General features: G+C 43.1%; 1 protein-coding gene across 3 annotated transcripts in view; it reads left to right on the top strand.

The window, feature by feature from the left end:
* Positions 1-16,956, top strand: part of col7a1 (collagen, type VII, alpha 1) — an 83,694-nt gene that overhangs the window by 65,118 nt on the left and 1,620 nt on the right. For all 3 annotated transcript variants that reach the window (XM_078946871.1, XM_078946870.1, XM_078946872.1), the window contains exons 96-113: positions 6,095-6,130; positions 6,255-6,314; positions 6,452-6,496; positions 7,002-7,037; positions 8,157-8,192; positions 8,838-8,894; positions 9,006-9,077; positions 9,353-9,428; positions 9,556-9,587; positions 9,671-9,751; positions 12,938-12,991; positions 13,129-13,182; positions 13,267-13,329; positions 13,432-13,494; positions 13,635-13,751; positions 16,419-16,496; positions 16,636-16,689; positions 16,795-16,843. In XM_078946871.1, coding sequence (XP_078802997.1) covers positions 6,095-6,130; positions 6,255-6,314; positions 6,452-6,496; positions 7,002-7,037; positions 8,157-8,192; positions 8,838-8,894; positions 9,006-9,077; positions 9,353-9,428; positions 9,556-9,587; positions 9,671-9,751; positions 12,938-12,991; positions 13,129-13,182; positions 13,267-13,329; positions 13,432-13,494; positions 13,635-13,751; positions 16,419-16,496; positions 16,636-16,689; positions 16,795-16,843 — 1,063 coding nt within the window. The remainder of the gene's footprint in view (positions 1-6,094; positions 6,131-6,254; positions 6,315-6,451; positions 6,497-7,001; positions 7,038-8,156; positions 8,193-8,837; positions 8,895-9,005; positions 9,078-9,352; positions 9,429-9,555; positions 9,588-9,670; positions 9,752-12,937; positions 12,992-13,128; positions 13,183-13,266; positions 13,330-13,431; positions 13,495-13,634; positions 13,752-16,418; positions 16,497-16,635; positions 16,690-16,794; positions 16,844-16,956) is intronic.

Here is a 16,956-nt window from a genome sequence, read left to right on the forward strand (position 1 = left end):
TCGGCTGGACAGTTAATTTGTTATTCTCTCTCTAGTTTGGTTGGAGGTTTGTGGGGCCTATGTGATGGATTCTTCCGGGGCATCGTTTTCAAAGCCGCCACTGAGGGTGGCCCCTAGGAAGTGTTCAGGTTGACGTGACTTGATCTGGACCTGTTAGCGCCTCGCAGTTAATCTTCTGGGCATCAGTGGCCTGGTTCCCCATGCGCCTTCAGGATTAGTATACATTTTCTTCAGCTCCCCATGCTGTCTCCACGATTTTCCTCCGAACGCGATATAAGGCTGAGGATTACTGTCACTGATGGTCTCACTGTTCTGCCTCTATGCCTCTCAGTTGCGTCTCTTGGCCTTCAGTTGGCGCTCGAGGTGTTTGCCGGTTTTACCTTTCCGTTGTCGTGGCAGTCCTCATAAAATCGACTTTATCGCCCTGTACTGGATATTTGTAGGCGATGGGTGCCCTTCATTTTGCATGTTATCGATGATTTCTTGGTGGCCAACTTTCCTCTGTATCCCTGGTCTTTTGAATCTCTGTGAAAAAAAAAAAAAAAAAAAAAAAAAAAAAAAAAAAAAAAATTATTTTCAAAAATTGGGTTTCCACGTTATCTATAATGTACGGTCCTCCACCCGTCCGGATTTCTTTTTCTTCTATAGATTTGGGTGGTTCATTGATGCTTGTCTCTCCCCATTATGTCATCTCTAGCTTTTGTGCAGCATGTCGTTTATTCAAATTTTGGTTGGATATGATTCGTCAATGATTGGGCCACCTGACATTTGCTGTAGCTTTGGTCCTATGGTCATCCGTTCATCTTGTGTTCTTGTTCTGGGTTGTTCGATCCTGGGCCACGTGTTCCTGTTCTGGATTTTCGTGTTTTGTTTGAGCTTTCCCTCTCTATGCCTGGAGTGGTTTTGTGATACCTGTTGTGTCTTCAGGCTCCCTCCACTTGTTCTCCTGAGTCTGCGCCTTCTGGTTTGGGGGAAAAGGATTTAAGAAGAGTGGTTTGTGTTTGTCCGGCCGCCAGAACCTACGGCTCTGATGGTTCTTAAGGGGTCGTCTGGTTATTTCATCCTTGGAGATTATATTAAGGCTGTTTCAATATTAAATGATAGTATTGTGTCATCGGTTGACTTGGTTAATGTTTAAATAACACCTTGAGCAACTTCTACCCTGACCGTAGGAAATATATATCACTTGCGCTCTCAAGCTTAGTTCAAGAGTTAAATCTTGTGTCCGCAAGTCAGTCTTCTATCTGCTTTTTTTTTTAAGCAGATGGCACTCTGCTAGATGCATCCCCATTTAGAGGCTTGTTATACTCCGCCTCTAAATGCTTAAGGTTCAGTCTAGCAAAAAAAAAAAAAAAAAAAAAAAAAAAAAAAAAAAAAAAATACTATCAAAACCTATGATCCCTCATGGCTCTCAAGTTCTCTTTTGCAGTATCCAGTCGCCCTTGGCTAATTAAAAAAAATTTGAGAACCACTTATATCAATTACAAGGCATCAAATCCAGCCGAGCTGTAATCCTTTGCCACGTGGGATGTTGACCTTCCTCATCTACAAATCTCCTTGGCTACTCTTCCCATCTACTACTCCTCGATGGCCTCCTGAAGGTGCGTCCCTCTGAAACTGTCAAAGGTTACTTTTCTCATCATTGGAATATATAAAAAATTGGTGTTAAGATTTCGTGCAGGTTATATATTTCACTATCATTTCACTGTTGGAATTTGTAATTATGGTGGTTTCTAGGGTGCGATAAATCCACAATGGGTCTTTACCTTTACTATCTACTAAATTTCACTTTCTCAGATTTGTTTTTTAAAAGCACTGTTATTTAATTTATCTCAATCATTTTGAAACTGATCAGTTTCTGGGTTATTTATATATTCTTGTCAAGACTAATACTGCTTTGTTTTTATCTATGCATCGCATCCTGAGCCTGCGAACACCTACGCCCCGATCAGCTTCTCCGTTTCCAGGAAATGATGTCACCCATGCATTCCCTTGATCTGGTGCTGCAACGATGACTGCTCGACGTACCTATTGCTGCACTGAAAGTGACGGGGCGTTGGACCTCCTCTGCATTCCAATGACCCTTCTGACTGAATTAATTAATCAATGTCAACCGCAGAATGAATGTAAATTCTTCGATTATAGATGTTAAAAGAAAATTATAGCCAGGTGGAAGCCTCAAAATTTAGGTTGCTCTAAGTTGTATCATAGTCTGCGAGGAGCTCGAATCTGGTTCTTAAGCTCATTTGTTTGTAGTATGCCAAAGAAGCATAGTAATTATGGGCGTTGAACTCGTTCTTAATATTGGGATGGAACCTCATTATATGGATGTTCCTTGAGCGCTTATAATTGGTATGCCAAATGGAGAAAATTATGGCTATTAAGCTCGTTCGTGGTACTGTCGTTGGGAGCTTCGAAATAATGGATGTTACTTAAGCGCGTGTATATATAGTTGCCAAAAATGGAAGAGTTTATGGCCATCAAACTTGTTCTTGGTTTAATAGAAGTTCCAATAATGGCTGTTAAGCATGTCATACGCCATCGGAAGCTTTGGATTGGATGTTAAGTTAGTGTATCATACGGGTTGTTTGGCGGTTTAAATTATAGTTCTGCACAGCGTTTTGCGGAAGTGAGCTTACGTTCTAAGATCACGTATAAGTAATTTTATGTTGGCTCCCCTTTTATTTCTTTCCCTCTCTCTTTCAGATAGTATGTTCCTCTAGTGGTTTCCACGAACGGGAGCGACCCTACGGTCAATGGTGCCGGGTCACACATAGCAGATCCACTAGATAGCATGTCCCCTTCGTGGCGCTGTACTCGAACGGGGCGGCCCAACGGTCAATGGTGCCGGGTCACACATAGCAGATCCACTAGATAGCATGTCCCCTTCGTGGCGCTGTACTCGAACGGGGGCGGCCCAACGGTCAATGGTGCCGGGTCACACATAGCAAATCCACTAGATAGCATGTTCCCTTCGTGGCGCTGTACTCGAACGGGGGCGGCCCAACGGTCAATGGTGCCGGGTCACACATAGTAGATCCACTAGTTAGCATGTTCCCTTCGTGGCGCTGTACTCGAACGGGGGCGGCCCAAACGGTCAATGGTGCCGGGTCACACATAGCAGATCCACTAGATAGCATGTTCCCTTTGTGGCGCTGTACTCGAACGGGGGCGGCCCAAACGGTCAATGGTGCCGGGTCACACATAGCAGATCCACTAGATAGCATGTTCCCTTCGTGGCGCTGTACTCGAACGGGGGCGGCCCAAACGGTCAATGGTGCCGGGTCACACTTAGCAGTCATACTGGGAAATGAAATGAAAATGGAATGCTGCCGAAAACACACCCCATTTTATTACACACTGATTATACATTCACATTTTCTCTTCTTCTGGATGATTTTAGTGTTGGGGGTTTTGTTACCCGAAAGTTTTATGGAAATTTTATGGAATTTTATGGAAGTTTTATGGAATTGAACGGAGCCTTATGCCAAACGAAAATATGTGAATGCCAACTTAAAGAATGTGGAAAAATGTCAAATAAATATTTCTTACTGCAAGAGTTGTCTGACTGAAATGACGATTTATCGTATTTCGGGCAGATACTCGAAGCAGTGTTTTCAGGTAAATACCCCAGGGCGGTTCAGTTAATTAACTCACCTGCTCAGCGTCCTATTTAAGCCAGGTGCGCAGTTGTTCATTCTTTCTTACCTTCAGCGCTCATTCTTCGCCCCACCCTCCTCCCCGGCTTCCACCTGTGGGCTCCGTAAAGGGGGGTTTTGTTACCCGAAAGTTTTATGGAAATTTTATGGAATTTTATGGAAGTTTTATGGAATTGAACGGAGCCTTATGCCAAACGAAAATATGTGAATGCCAACTTAAAGAATGTGGAAAAATGTCAAATAAATATTTCTTACTGCAAGAGTTGTCTGACTGAAATATACTTTTTTTTGTTTTTTTACACATTTATACATATTTATAAGTAACACTGGAAACCAAGTTACATTGCCAACAAAGAAGTGGGATTCAGACTTGGGTATTAATACAGACAACTTTTTGGTCACAGATCTGCTCAAACACCTTTAGACTAACCTAAAGTCCTAACCTGCAGCTGATTCGGTTTAAAACTGTTCATATGACTCACTACACAGGACATAATTGTTAATTGTTCCAGATCAGTCTCTGAGTATCAGACATTTGTGGGTTTTATAGTAGTAATACCAGTAATACCTCATATCAGCTTGGAGTTAACATAAACAGTGAACAAAAACAAAATAGAAGAACTTCAGTCCCTCTGGTCCCCCGTGGTTAACACAGTCACCTAGTGGGGCTGGGTGGCCTAAGTGCTCCTCTCCGGGACCTGTTAGTGGTGGAGGCTGTGGTGGTGGTGGGGGGGTGTTCTGGTCTGGGGTTCTCCTGGGCAGAGGTCTGGGGGCTCCATCATCCGGGTCCAGACTACTGCCTGGGATGGGGTAGCGGTTAAGTCCCTAGGGTCTCTGGGTTGTGGGTTGTCTCATTCTCCAGGTGTGGCTGGGGTTGACCGATGCCCCGGCTGCTCGGGGCTGTGCCTGGCCTGTGGAGGGTGCTCGCCTATGTCCAGGCTGGGCACCTCTGGTTCTGGGGGTGACTTGGGGAAGTCCTGATTGGCCTGTACCCCGGGCACCTCCTATCAGCTTGGCTAGATCTGATGGGGGGTAGGAAGGAATACTCAGCTGGCTGGAGGGGGTGGGGGCGCTTGGTGGTCTGTGGGGCTCGTCTGATAGGTTTGGGGTTGAGGCGCTTGGGGACCAGAGCTCCTATTGGGCATCCAGTTGCTTGGAGGTGTGGCTTTGAGACTTGGGGATGATATCTAGCCTGGCTCCTCCCTGGCTGTGTGGACAAAGGAGGCTGGGGATGGGGGGCTGGTGCATTCTGCTGTGCCTCTGCCTCGCATTTCCCAACCCGCCTCTGCTGGTCTCCGGTGTCCACCTTCCCAGTTGGGCTGTCAGTTTCTGCCGATTCCCCCGGTTTGTCCTCAGTGGGTCTGGCGGACAGGATGCATTGCGGGCTAGCCATGGGTGGGTAGGGGTGGGGGCTTATGTGGCATTGGGTCTGGAGTGCCTTGGCATGGGGCGGGTCCCTGCCCTGCTCCGGCTCTTCGCACTCTGTGTTTCGTTCTACTCCTCGGCGGGGGGGGGGTGCTGGGTTTAGTCCTCCAGCTCCGTCTTTATGGTGGGGGTCCGGTGGGCATGAGGGTGGTTGTTCTCCTGACGGTGGGCCTCTTGGGTGCCTAGATCAGCCGGGCTGCTGCATTGTCTGCCACTGGCTATGAGGTGTGGGGTGCTAGGCCTCCTGCCTTTGCAGGGGCATTCAGCATGATCACTCTAAGAAACACACATTCATTCAACCCACCTGCTTATTCCCTTTGGCACAAACGCGGGCATGGGTATTGTTTTTAACGCCCCTCACCAATAATATTGGTTATGCAAATCTTGTGTGTACCTGTCTGTGTGCATAAGTTCATTTCAGTCAGTGCGCCTTTTTAGATGAGTCTTCTATGTATGTATGAACCTGTAAATAGTTGTGTGTATATATTCGTCGGTGTAAATCAGTGTGTGTATGTGAGAACTAAGTCATGCATACTTGTGACACTCTTATGTTAAGACTCTGTATTATAGACTGCTCCCCCACCCCCTTTATCTCCCCTATTTTAACCTTTACCCCCCATTTTTAACGTCCCTCTATCTCTCTCTCTCATTCCCTCTTCTTTTTTTCCATCTATTCCTACAAGGAATGGATACATGGTAAATATAACTATTATAAATAAAGCTTAGTCTCATATACAAAAGGGGTTTATACAAATATACACTTTGTTTGTCTGAGGATCCATAAACCCCTGTTGTAACAGTAAAATATGTCCATCACAAGAGCCCTTTAGCTTTGATCTGATCAGCTGTTGGACAGAACAAGTTAAAAAAAATAAAAATAAAATAATTGTAACTGCATTCATGATGATGCACTGATGCTTACAAACACTTTTGTGCAGTCTGTCTTTGAATGTAATCATACTGTGATAGGAAGAACACTAACAACATATTTTCATTACTTTATTCTATAGGGGTCTCCTGGTACCAATGGGGTCAAAGGAGACAAGGTGACTACCCAGGCTGATCCGCTCTGTGCATACCTGCCATCTTAGTAAAAAGGCACCCTTTCTGTCAGTCTGAATGAATGTGTGCCAAACTTGTAAAGGGAATTGATGTCTTCTCTGTTGCCAGGGGGAAGTTGGTGTCGGCGTTCCTGGTCTCAGAGGAGAAAGAGGAGATCCGGGACCCAGAGTAAGACATCATTTATGCCCATTTATAGTCTGTTTCATTTTATGGTCCCCTAAAAAGAAAACTGTTCTGATGTGTTTTTGAAGGATGAAAACCAATATTATAGGCCTTTGTTGTGTCATAACTGTGCTTTGTTTTAGGGAGAGGAGGGTCGGGCCGGCATAGACGGAGAGAGAGGTTCAACGGTAAATATTAAGGCGCCCTTCTTTTTTGCATTTCAGTATCTCTCACAGTGCTTTTCCTATTTTTTAGCACAAAGCATGGAATGATGAAAGAAGCATGTAAGCTTAAGTCTCAATACTGATAAAAATTAACAAAAGACGAGCATTTTTCATTTCCGGGACTGCAAAAAGAAAAAAAAAGAAAAACTCATTCAGAGGGTTGTCGTCCTCCTCTGTGGTGTAATTTCCAAACACCAGCATCTATAATGAAGCCTGCATTTCTTAGCTGCACACCCCAGTGAGTCATGGCATTGTGGATTCTTTCATGTCTCAGGGCGATTTTTTAATATTTGGTCATTTAGCAGAAGCTTTTATTCAGAGCAGTCGACCAGGTTTGTCACAGTCACACATCATTATACGGTGCCTAACCAAGAAAAATGGTGATATTGACAAAACCATGCACCCTGCAGACATTTATATGTTCAGTGTATAAAAAGAGTTGATGTGTGTCTGTTTGTGCGTTTATCAGGGACCCCCAGGAAGTCGAGGTGCTCGTGGGGAGAAGGTAAATACCAGCACTTATTTTGACCTCTTTTTAAATAATATTCATGTTTAGTCCCTTTGCAGGAGAGAATTGTGTCCTTAAATCCATGAAAACACTTGAATTTGAATGCTTCTAATGTTTGCAAATCTGCTTGTTTGGACAAAGTGCCTAAAAATAAGACTAAGAAGGATCTGACAGAATATTAAATGGGGATATAAAATAACTTGCATAATCTAACAAATTCTGTTCTGTGTGAGTAAAAATATTAGTACCATGGCTTTTTTTTTCTAAAATATTATAGTTTTCAAGTCTTTTTTGTTTCTTTTTTTCCAATTGGAAAACACAGTTTTGGTTGTTTTAATATCCCTTAATAAAAATAAGGTACCTGCATGTAATAAACCACATTTGTAATGGCAAAGGGTAAAATTTAGCTATATATTATTTATTGTCAGTTTGTGTGATCTCTTCGTGATTTAAAGAAAGATGATCTTCCTGCTGACGGGCCGTTCGCAGCCGTCTTGCTGCATGTTTGCATTTAAATCATGAAGAGATCATTTCTCATTAAAATGCAGGAAAAAAATGACTTTTTTCTTTAGAAATGCATTTGTAGTTCACTCTCTGTGTTAATACAAAATGATTGAGATACTCTGTCACGTTTGAACGTTTATCAGAAGAGTTATTGAAGCAGGAAGTCCGAATCTGTGAAGACCTTTCTAACTTTACCAAGTCCTCTAAGTGCTGCACTCTGATTGGTTGACTCCGCCTCTTCTTACCTTCCCACCCCCCTTTGTTCCATTTTCGGACACAGATCAGTTTTGACACAATTTTCTCGCTATAAATGTGTCAGAATTCAGAGCGCAGTTGTAGCGCACTTGTGATTTGCGCCAGCTGATTTGAGCACACGACCCCCCTGTCATCGGGAGCGCCCCACTATTTAAGAAGCACTGGTCTATGTATTGTTTATTTTACATTGACTGATGTTATCAGTAGTGAATGTCATTCAGATATGCTGTAAAGGGTTGAAAAAGCTCTCTGAAAGTGTTTGTGTGTGAACCCTGGCTGAGCTTCCTGCTGATATAAAGTTTTGATGACACGCTTGAATGAACTTTTACTCCCAGTGTCTCCTCTGTGTGTCCTCAGGGAGATTTGGGGCCTCAAGGTGAGAAAGGAGACAAGGTTTGTGCTTTTTAATATCTGATCAACTCTGTTTGTGTTTTAACAGTTGTGTTAGCATTTGTTTTCAGTTTTGTAATAAAAGATTTTGATAAATATTTGAAACAAAAAGCTAAAGAATTAAACTTGTGCCTAATGTGGTTGTTTATGGATAAATGAAGGCTCAATGACCCACTCTGATCACCTTTGATGATCTTTTTAACCTTATCACACCTGGCGTCCACAAGCTTGGACATCACATTTTGAGTACATGTGTAGAGTGTTAGCTCAAACATTAGCTTGGGGATTAAGAGGTTATGCATTGCCGTTTTTAGGCAGAATCAGAAAACTTGTGTCGTGTAGTTCTTTCGAAATTCCCCTCTGTGCACCGCTACAATCTTTTTTCCAATGCCATTTTTTCATCTTTTCCTGTTTCACAGTAGTTTGAATAAAGAAATACTCTGACATACACCTTAATTTTTTTTTTACATTTGTCCTCATTTATCAGAAAACTATATAAAAAAAATACCATTTTTACCAAAGTGGTATCATTAGTTGGTAGTCCTCAGATTCAGTTGTTTATACAATAACAACAAAACCACACAGCATGTGTATTTTTGTTGTTATTGTTTTTTCATGTTTTGATGAAACCGGCCTCGTGTCACACAGGGGGACACGGTGTTGGTTGGAGGACCTGTTGGAGAAAAGGGCACCAAAGGAGAAATGGTTTGTAGGCATCTAACTACATGCTTTCTGGCACTTTTGAAAACCATAATTTAGGGTTTTGTTTACACTGCTCATGTGCATATTTTTAAAATGCTTCTGCATTTCATTCAGGGTGACCGAGGACCAAAAGGTACACAGGGAGAAAAAGGGGTGAAAGGTCAAGAAGGCCCCTCAGGAGAGCAGGTAAATGTCATTGGAAATGAAGTGATGGTTTGGTTTGTAGAAAAAGAAAAAGTGGGTGATGGATTGTGGATTGATTGTGTCACCAAATTGAGAGTTGGGGTTTTTTGACCTTGATAAATCCAGTGAAATTGGAACCAATGTCAAGTAATAAACATTGTCTGGCTGCTGTTCAAACCAGTTTATAGATTTGTTATGAAAATGCAATTTACCACTGACTGAGTGTGGAAAAGAAAATCCAGTTTAGAATATTTTTAACTGTGTGTATTTGACACCAGGGTCAGAGGGGAGAGCCTGGAGAAAAAGGATCGACTGGATTCCCCGGTGCCCGTGGGCCTGGAGGACAGAAGGCAAGTATCTATGCTCATAGATGACTGTTTAAATCAATATGACCGCTAAAAATAACAATCCAGTCAGCAGCGAGCGCAGGCAGTGATTCAGTGCTATAATAAGTGCAGTACTGTTCTGTATCTGCAGGGAGAAGCAGGCGAACCTGGAGTACCTGGTGAATCAGTGAGTGCCTCCATTTAAATGCATTGTGTAGATTTTACCCTTTAGTGGCTCCGAACACAATTAATTTCTGTATTTTTAACCAGGGCTTACCTGGAAAAAATGGTCTGCTTGGCCCAAGAGGGGAGAAAGGAGAAAGTGGGATCACTGGAATGAGAGGAATCAAGGTATTCTCCTCGTGTGCTTGTTCATTATGCCTGACCTTAGCCTTTCAGTATACTCTGTATCTCGTGTGGATGATAAACTAGATAATTCCATTAAAACAAGGTCAGTGCTAAAAATCAAATTTAAAGTGTGTTACAGAAACACAGGCAAAAAGGCTTTCAGTCTAATTTGATTGTGGTTTACATTTTATAGCAGATGTTCTACTAAAACCTTTCATCTTTTTAGGTTATATTAACTCAGTAATATTTAATTATTTTCCCCAAAATGTATTTACTGAATACTGAATCCTCGGGATCAATAAAGTTCTATTCTATTCTATTCTATTCTATTCTATTCTATTCTATTCTATTCTATTCTAATCAAATGATATTAGCTCAAAACCAGTGTTTTTCTGAATTAATTTACTTAATTTGTTTAAAATTTGGGTCAAAGGTTGGATTTCCCTGATGATCCAGATCAGGGGTGTCATACTCCAGGCCTTAAGGGCCAGCCAATTCCTTATCTGTTGCTGATTACCTGGATCAGGTGTGCTTAGTCAATAAGGAGCTTCATGGGCAGGTTGGCTAGTTGGAAAACATGTTGGACACCGGACACCCCTGATCCAAATGACACTCACAGCAAAGCTGCATAATAATTAATTTTAAAGCAATGACATAATGGGGCAAACCAGTGGGAAAAAAATGAATATTTGGTCAAAAACCATGGACTGAAAATTATGTTTTTCTTGTTGCAGCAGTTTTCTAATGGTGGAGAACAAACAAAATTCAGCCTAAAATTGTATTTCTGCAGTGGCGGACTTAGATCAGGTGTTTTAGGCTACGTTCAAACTGCAAGCTGAAACGATCCAATTCCGATTTTTTTTTGCCCCTATGCGACCTGTATCTGATCTTTTCATGACAGTCTGAACGACACAGATCCCATCTTTTCAAATGCGACCCAGGCCACTTATGTATGTGGTCCTGAATCCAATACGTATCCCATCTTTTGAAATGCGACCTCCGTCTGAACGGCCAGGCCACATGAATCCGACCCGTACGTCATTAATATACTACAAACTTCATCATTCTGCGTTGAAGTAGGCGGGAACGGGAACATAGACATCAACCATGGTGGATGATGCTGCTGAGACCAGTCAGTGGAAGGGAAGCAGTGACGTGCAGTCAGGAGAGGCAGGTGAGGCTGTGCCTCACCTGTCATTATGGGAAGAAAAGAGAAAAAATGAATTCAATGATTATATTTAATCAGTAATTTGTGCTTTGCAGTCATTTTCCATTTAAATGTACCATTTTTGGGTGTTTTTCTTTTCAAATTCGCAGAATTTCCGCTACTAAAAACTGGCCTATTGAGCAGGAAACCACCCAGTCTGGCAATGCTGCCTCTGCTCGCTAACTTGCAAGTCTCTGGACTTGCTGTTGACAGGATAATACCATCGCTGCAGAAGGACGGGAGGACCAAACATCTTTACATGATCAATCTTATGCCAGTTAAATAAGTTAAAGTTAAATAACATGCATTATAAATTTCTCTAAAAAAAACAGATTATTTTGGATACAACCTAAATAAAAAAACAAATGTAATTGAAAGTATCACTCAAGAAGTTGATGTATAAAATAGTTTTTTTTTTTTAACAGGCCAATTGTTTTTAAACAGTTTTTTAGATTACAATTTAAAGGCAGACTACACAAAGAACATTTTTGCAGAGGTCACACTTGGAGAAATATGAGCACAAATGGAAAAAATGTGTCACATTCAGTGAAAGTGATTGTCAGATGTAATGTAGCATGTGCTGCGCTCATTGATAGATCCTGCGCGCTGTCTGGTTGAGTTTGTCATTCTGTTCTTTTGCAGACAGGAAGCTTCTAATGTGTTTGTGACATAGAATATATGTTTCTAGCAAGACGGATGCCTCTGTTCTGAGCAAAAATTCCTGCTCCAGCTCTGGTCCTGCCTGTGAGAAGAGGAAGTGTCCTGAATGTGTCAATCTCTGCATGATGTGCAGCAGAACTGCGCTGTGCTCTCATTTAGTGGTCCTGTGGGAACAGGAAGGATCGCCACCAAGTTGTGTCATACTGTTTAGGGACACGCACACACAGCTTTCCCTCAGAATGACTACTGAGCATGAATGGTGTCATGGCTGTTGACCAAATGACTACTGATCTCAGAAGATTGGGTTACTGCTCTATTGAACTTTGAAATGCACTCATGTGTTTATCGTACGTAGAGAGCAAATGACTTTGTCACAACTGCCCTTACAGTTGGATATGGGGCCAAAATAATGGGCAAACCTGTATGGAACATGCAGGTGTCTCACAGGAAATATCAAAGTGGTGGACCGTTCAGTGAGCCTGCTGAGTGAAAATGTTTGTGCATACTACGGGCATGTGACAGGTCTAGTCATATGCACCTGTACATGGATTCACCCATACGGGGGCTAAAGGTTATTGGGCTCTCAGGGCCTGTGGAGGGTCATAGAGAGGAAGAACTGCATCTCAGGAGAAGTGCAGGCAGTGCTTTAAGTGGGCAGGTTCTCACCGGTGCTCAGTATAGGAAATTCTAAAAATAATTCTATAGAGCACCTCCACTTCTCCACGCCTGAACCTCAATGCGTCTGTTTTAATCCTATTGCAAGCTCCCGTCTCAACTTCTCAGAATACTCGAGCCCCATTCAAATACTTGGATTATTTTTTTTCTAAGAAAAAAAAAATTTTGATTTGAAGTTGCTGGTAGCGTCACTGCAGTGGCGGTTTTTCCAATGTGCAATATGGCGGTTGCTGAGGGTGCAATCTCGCAAAAAATAAAAATAAACATATCTTCACTAGTTGTTTAAGTTCTCACTACGTTCTTTTTTCATCTACAAACAGCCAGTATCCACCCGTAAGGGCAGTTGTGACTACGGCATAAGAGTAAATAAGGGTGAAGTAGGTGAGATGCAATTGTGTACCATTGTAGGAACTTAGACAATCAGAGTGTAGTTTATGTGGACTTTCTACAGGCACTTGCATCTCACCTGGACACTCTGTGTGTACAGCATTTGTGCACTGTCATTAAGGGGCCAGTACTCGCACCCTATAGCTGGAACGCTACGTAAAGGATATCGTACTACAGCATCATCTGTACTTCATAAGTGCTTGTAACTTATGTTCTCCTAACAAGTACTTCACGACAGTGACAGTGATTTGCCTTTCCAGGGTGACCGCGGACCCAAAGGGGCTTGTGGAAGTGATGGCCCCAAGGGAGATAAGGTGAGCTCGTTAGACAGAAATTAAGGATGGAAGGGATGCTGTTTGGTGATGATTTAACTGCTGGAGTGTCAGCCTGTTTTTATCTATTTGATCTGTTGCTTTAATGTCCACATATTAAAATAATTGAGTGTACTCAGGGGGATTCTGGCATACATGGGCGTCCGGGTCTACCAGGAAGAAAAGGTGAACAGGTAAGATCATCATCTGCTGGAAATTCTGAAGTGTAATGCATGAATGGCCTAAAGTGCGCTATGTTCCCTCTTCTATGTTTTTAGGGAGATATTGGACCCCCCGGGGTCACTGGAATCCCAGGAAAAGAGGGTATAGTTGGCCCCAAGGTACTGTGAAACATTTTCTTTTTCTTTAATTATTCCTGTTTTGATGTGACCAGTTAAAGGTGTAGCAACTTTTTCTTTTCTTGCTTTTATTGTTTGCTACAGGGTGACCGTGGATTCGATGGAGTCCCTGGACCCAAAGGAACGCAAGGAGAAAAGGGTGAACGGGTGGGTGTTTACTTTCAGAGTCAAATACAATGGCAACAGCACACACACTGTCTAATCTCCATATTCAAACATCAGCTGCATCAATCAACCCCTAGAACTACACAAACATTCAAAGTTAATACTGTCTGTTCTTTACACAGGGTCCACCTGGTGTTCCTGGTCCTCCAGGTCCCAGAGGAGTGGATGGGCCTTCCGGCTTGACTGGCCCACAAGGACCAGCTGGTGCTAAAGGCCCAGAGGGGCTGCAGGGACAAAAGGTGACTTTGGTTACTTTAATGCTGTTGAAACCTTATTTTTCACTGTACAGCTTTTAAAGAGGTGCTAAGGAAGATTAATGGCATGGAGGAATTCTTGTTGCACTAGTATCAACACGTGTTATGACGGCAACAGATTTGATAATGATTCATCAAAGAAAAGGACAGATGAAAAAAGAAAAGAAAAACAAGATTTGACCCCAGTATTGTTCCCATCCCTACTTGCACAAAATAGCAGCAGCTGGTTCTGTAAGTGGTGAGGTGACAACAAGCCAAAGCAGCACAGATAAAGCTTTTGACAGTTTTGACATTAGAAGTGTTATGTAACACTGATATAAAAAGATTACAGTCCCCATGTCATCCCTCTTTGTTGTTTTCTTTCTTTTTTTCCTGGGCCCTTTTTGTTGCTGCTTTGCTTGACGGTGATTGACAGTTTGATAGGACTCTCCTTTGACTGCTTTGTCATCTGGATAATAAAGAAACTAGTGATAAGGTTTGGGGCAACATCAGGTATCTTTAATAGATGCACCTTTTTCAGACTGGGGTGTTAAAGCAATTAGAATTATTTTTAGTGCTATGCCTTGTTTTGTTTTCCTAATTGTCACACCAAAAATGAAATGAACTGATCAATTAACAGCTCTTTTGTTTTTGCCCCTCTGATTGGCTGTACCTTATGAAAACCAGATAAAAGGTGCGTCCTTTATTCTTTTTCCTGCATGGAGGTCAATGGTTTTACTAGGTTAGTAAAATAAAGCCATGGATCACATCACATCTGAGCCTGGGGGTGTCCGTGTCCCTGTGGTGCAGGTTCTGGCCCTCTCCAAAATTACATCAGTGGGTGAGCCCTGTTGGGCCATATTTACAATGCTCTTCGGGGGTCCCCACTTCTCCTGGGTGTCCTGTTATGGCAGATGGTTGGAAGGTAGAATCCAAATGCGGACACGGCTTTCCGGGTAACAAGTTTTATTTTGAACAGAGTGAGGATGGCAGGCTGGCAGTTTTGCAGGCAGGCAGAAAGGGAGGCAGACAGGAGGGCTGACGGACAGGCGGGCGGGCGGGTGGGCGGGCAGGCAGGCAGATAGACGGATTGGCTGGCAGGCAGGATCTTGGGAGGGAGAAACAGGAGGATTAAGACACATAAAAATTACTTAAGCTCTGATAGTACTTGCCAACATTGTTACCAGAGGTGAACAATTGTCTGGCGTTGGCTGGAGGTCCATGTGAAGTTTGTGTAGACTGGCTGATGAGGAGCAGATGAGGAGCAGGTGCGTGACCAGGTGCAGGTGTGGCTCAGGCACTGGAGGAGATTACGCCCACAGGAGTACAACATGTCCTCCTTCTGAGCAGGGGTGGGTGGCTCCTGCCTTCTTTTCTGCTGGACCACCTGCAGGGTGGGCGGGTGATTGCCTGGAGTGTGAGGCAGGTCTCACTTGGGGGGCCCTGGGGGTTGGAGTGGGTGGATGCCCAGAGCTACCAGGTGGTGTCTGGGGCTGAGGGTCTCTTCAGGGGCGGGGCCCTGTGCTTGGTCCCCTGACACAGCCATGGGGCTATTCCTCTGGCGTCCTGCACTCTCTGCTCCTGTTTCTCTCTGCTCTCTGGCGTTAAAAGGGCCCCTGTGGCGATCCTGCTGGCCCTGGTCTGGATAGCTGACGTAATCGCCCAGCAGGCAAATTTCCTCTATCTGCTATACCATGCGGTATAGGACACAAAAGCCCCTCACCAGAAATAGAGGTTTCCATCCAAATTCCAGCACCCTGAGACTGTATGACATCCGCAAGGAAGGAGGCCGAGAACTAGTGAGCTCAAGGCCCCAACTGACAGTGTGCTCAGTGAATGTCTCCAGCAATGGAGAGCAGAGGATGCAGGACTGGAGGACAGATCCTCATGGGAGGACAAACCCCTGCATGGGGTGCATACAAACCCCTGCACCGGACAATAAGTGAAGTGGCTGATGTCAAGAAGTCCTACCTAGAAAGGGCTGGCCTACAGGACAGCACTGAAGCTAACTGACTAGCTGGATGGAACTTGATTCCTGAATTCATTTCCAGCTCTAGTAAAACAGTTTGAAGTTTAGAACCAAAGTAGTTTGATATTTGTATCAATATGAGTCAAGGGCTTGAATATTGTTTTAAAAAGTGGCGGGGAAAAGGAGGGGGCATCGTTAGCATAACTGGTTGTAAAGCCGTAGTCACAATGGCCCTCATGGGTAGATAAAGGCTTTTTATAGAGAAGAAATGGAAGAAAACATGATATTTCAATGAAATATCATGGTCATAGACTGAAAAGTCTATGATCTTGATCATAGGACAAAAATATTCATGCACATTTTTTGTCTTTACTCGTTCTATGAGTGACAGGTCTTAGCGAACACATAAAATACCTGAGTAAGGATGAAGTCGTGAGATGTAGGCATGTCATACAGGTTTTTCGTTTTTTCACATTTATCTCTGAAATCGATTTCTATTTGAAAGGGATTTTTCTTAGAGGAAGACAGAACACACGCTTTATGCTATTGAGACGATGGTATTTCCTTGTCGTTTATTTCATTAATTAGTTTGCGCTGTGGGTTTGGGTTTTTGATTAAAAAATTGATTTTATATGTGACAGTGTTTTCGAATAAAGCATTAAAAGCATGTTGTATGCTGTAATGTTGTTTTTCCTGTGTGTCAGGGAGAGAGGGGTCCAGTCGGTCCTGCAACGGTTGGTCCGCGTGGAATCCCAGGGATACCAGGGGAGCGTGGAGAGTCTGTCAGTATAGCATCTCCTTAATTTATTCAAAGCCATTTTTATTGAAAATGTGCTCATTGAAGTTACGCAATCTGAAAAATGGGTGCAGCTGCAGACAACTTTCTGATATCCATGACCTTAATACCTGTCCATGTTGCAGGGAGAGATGGGGCCAGATGGAATAAAGGGAGACAAAGGAGAGCCAGGCATGACGGTCAGTGGCTGATCCTTACCGCAGGCCCTGCATACACTCATACACAGTTGAGAAGACAAATGTTGATGCTGTTTTGCTCTGTTTTCCTGTTTGTTTTGAATTCAGGAGGATGAGGTCAGAGAGTATGTTCGCTCAGAGATGAATCAGCACTGTGGTGAGTCTTTCATACAACCTAGATGGCTAATTTTTTATGTTGCTTTGAGTTTCAAAGTGCTTATAGTGAAAATTTCATTATTTCTGCAGAGGGTTGTGGAAGTATTGTTGAAG

Source organism: Oryzias latipes, chromosome 5 (genome assembly GCF_053564925.1).
Source record: "Oryzias latipes strain Hd-rR chromosome 5, Olatipes_Hd-rR_3.1".
NCBI lineage: Eukaryota > Metazoa > Chordata > Actinopteri > Beloniformes > Adrianichthyidae > Oryzias > Oryzias latipes.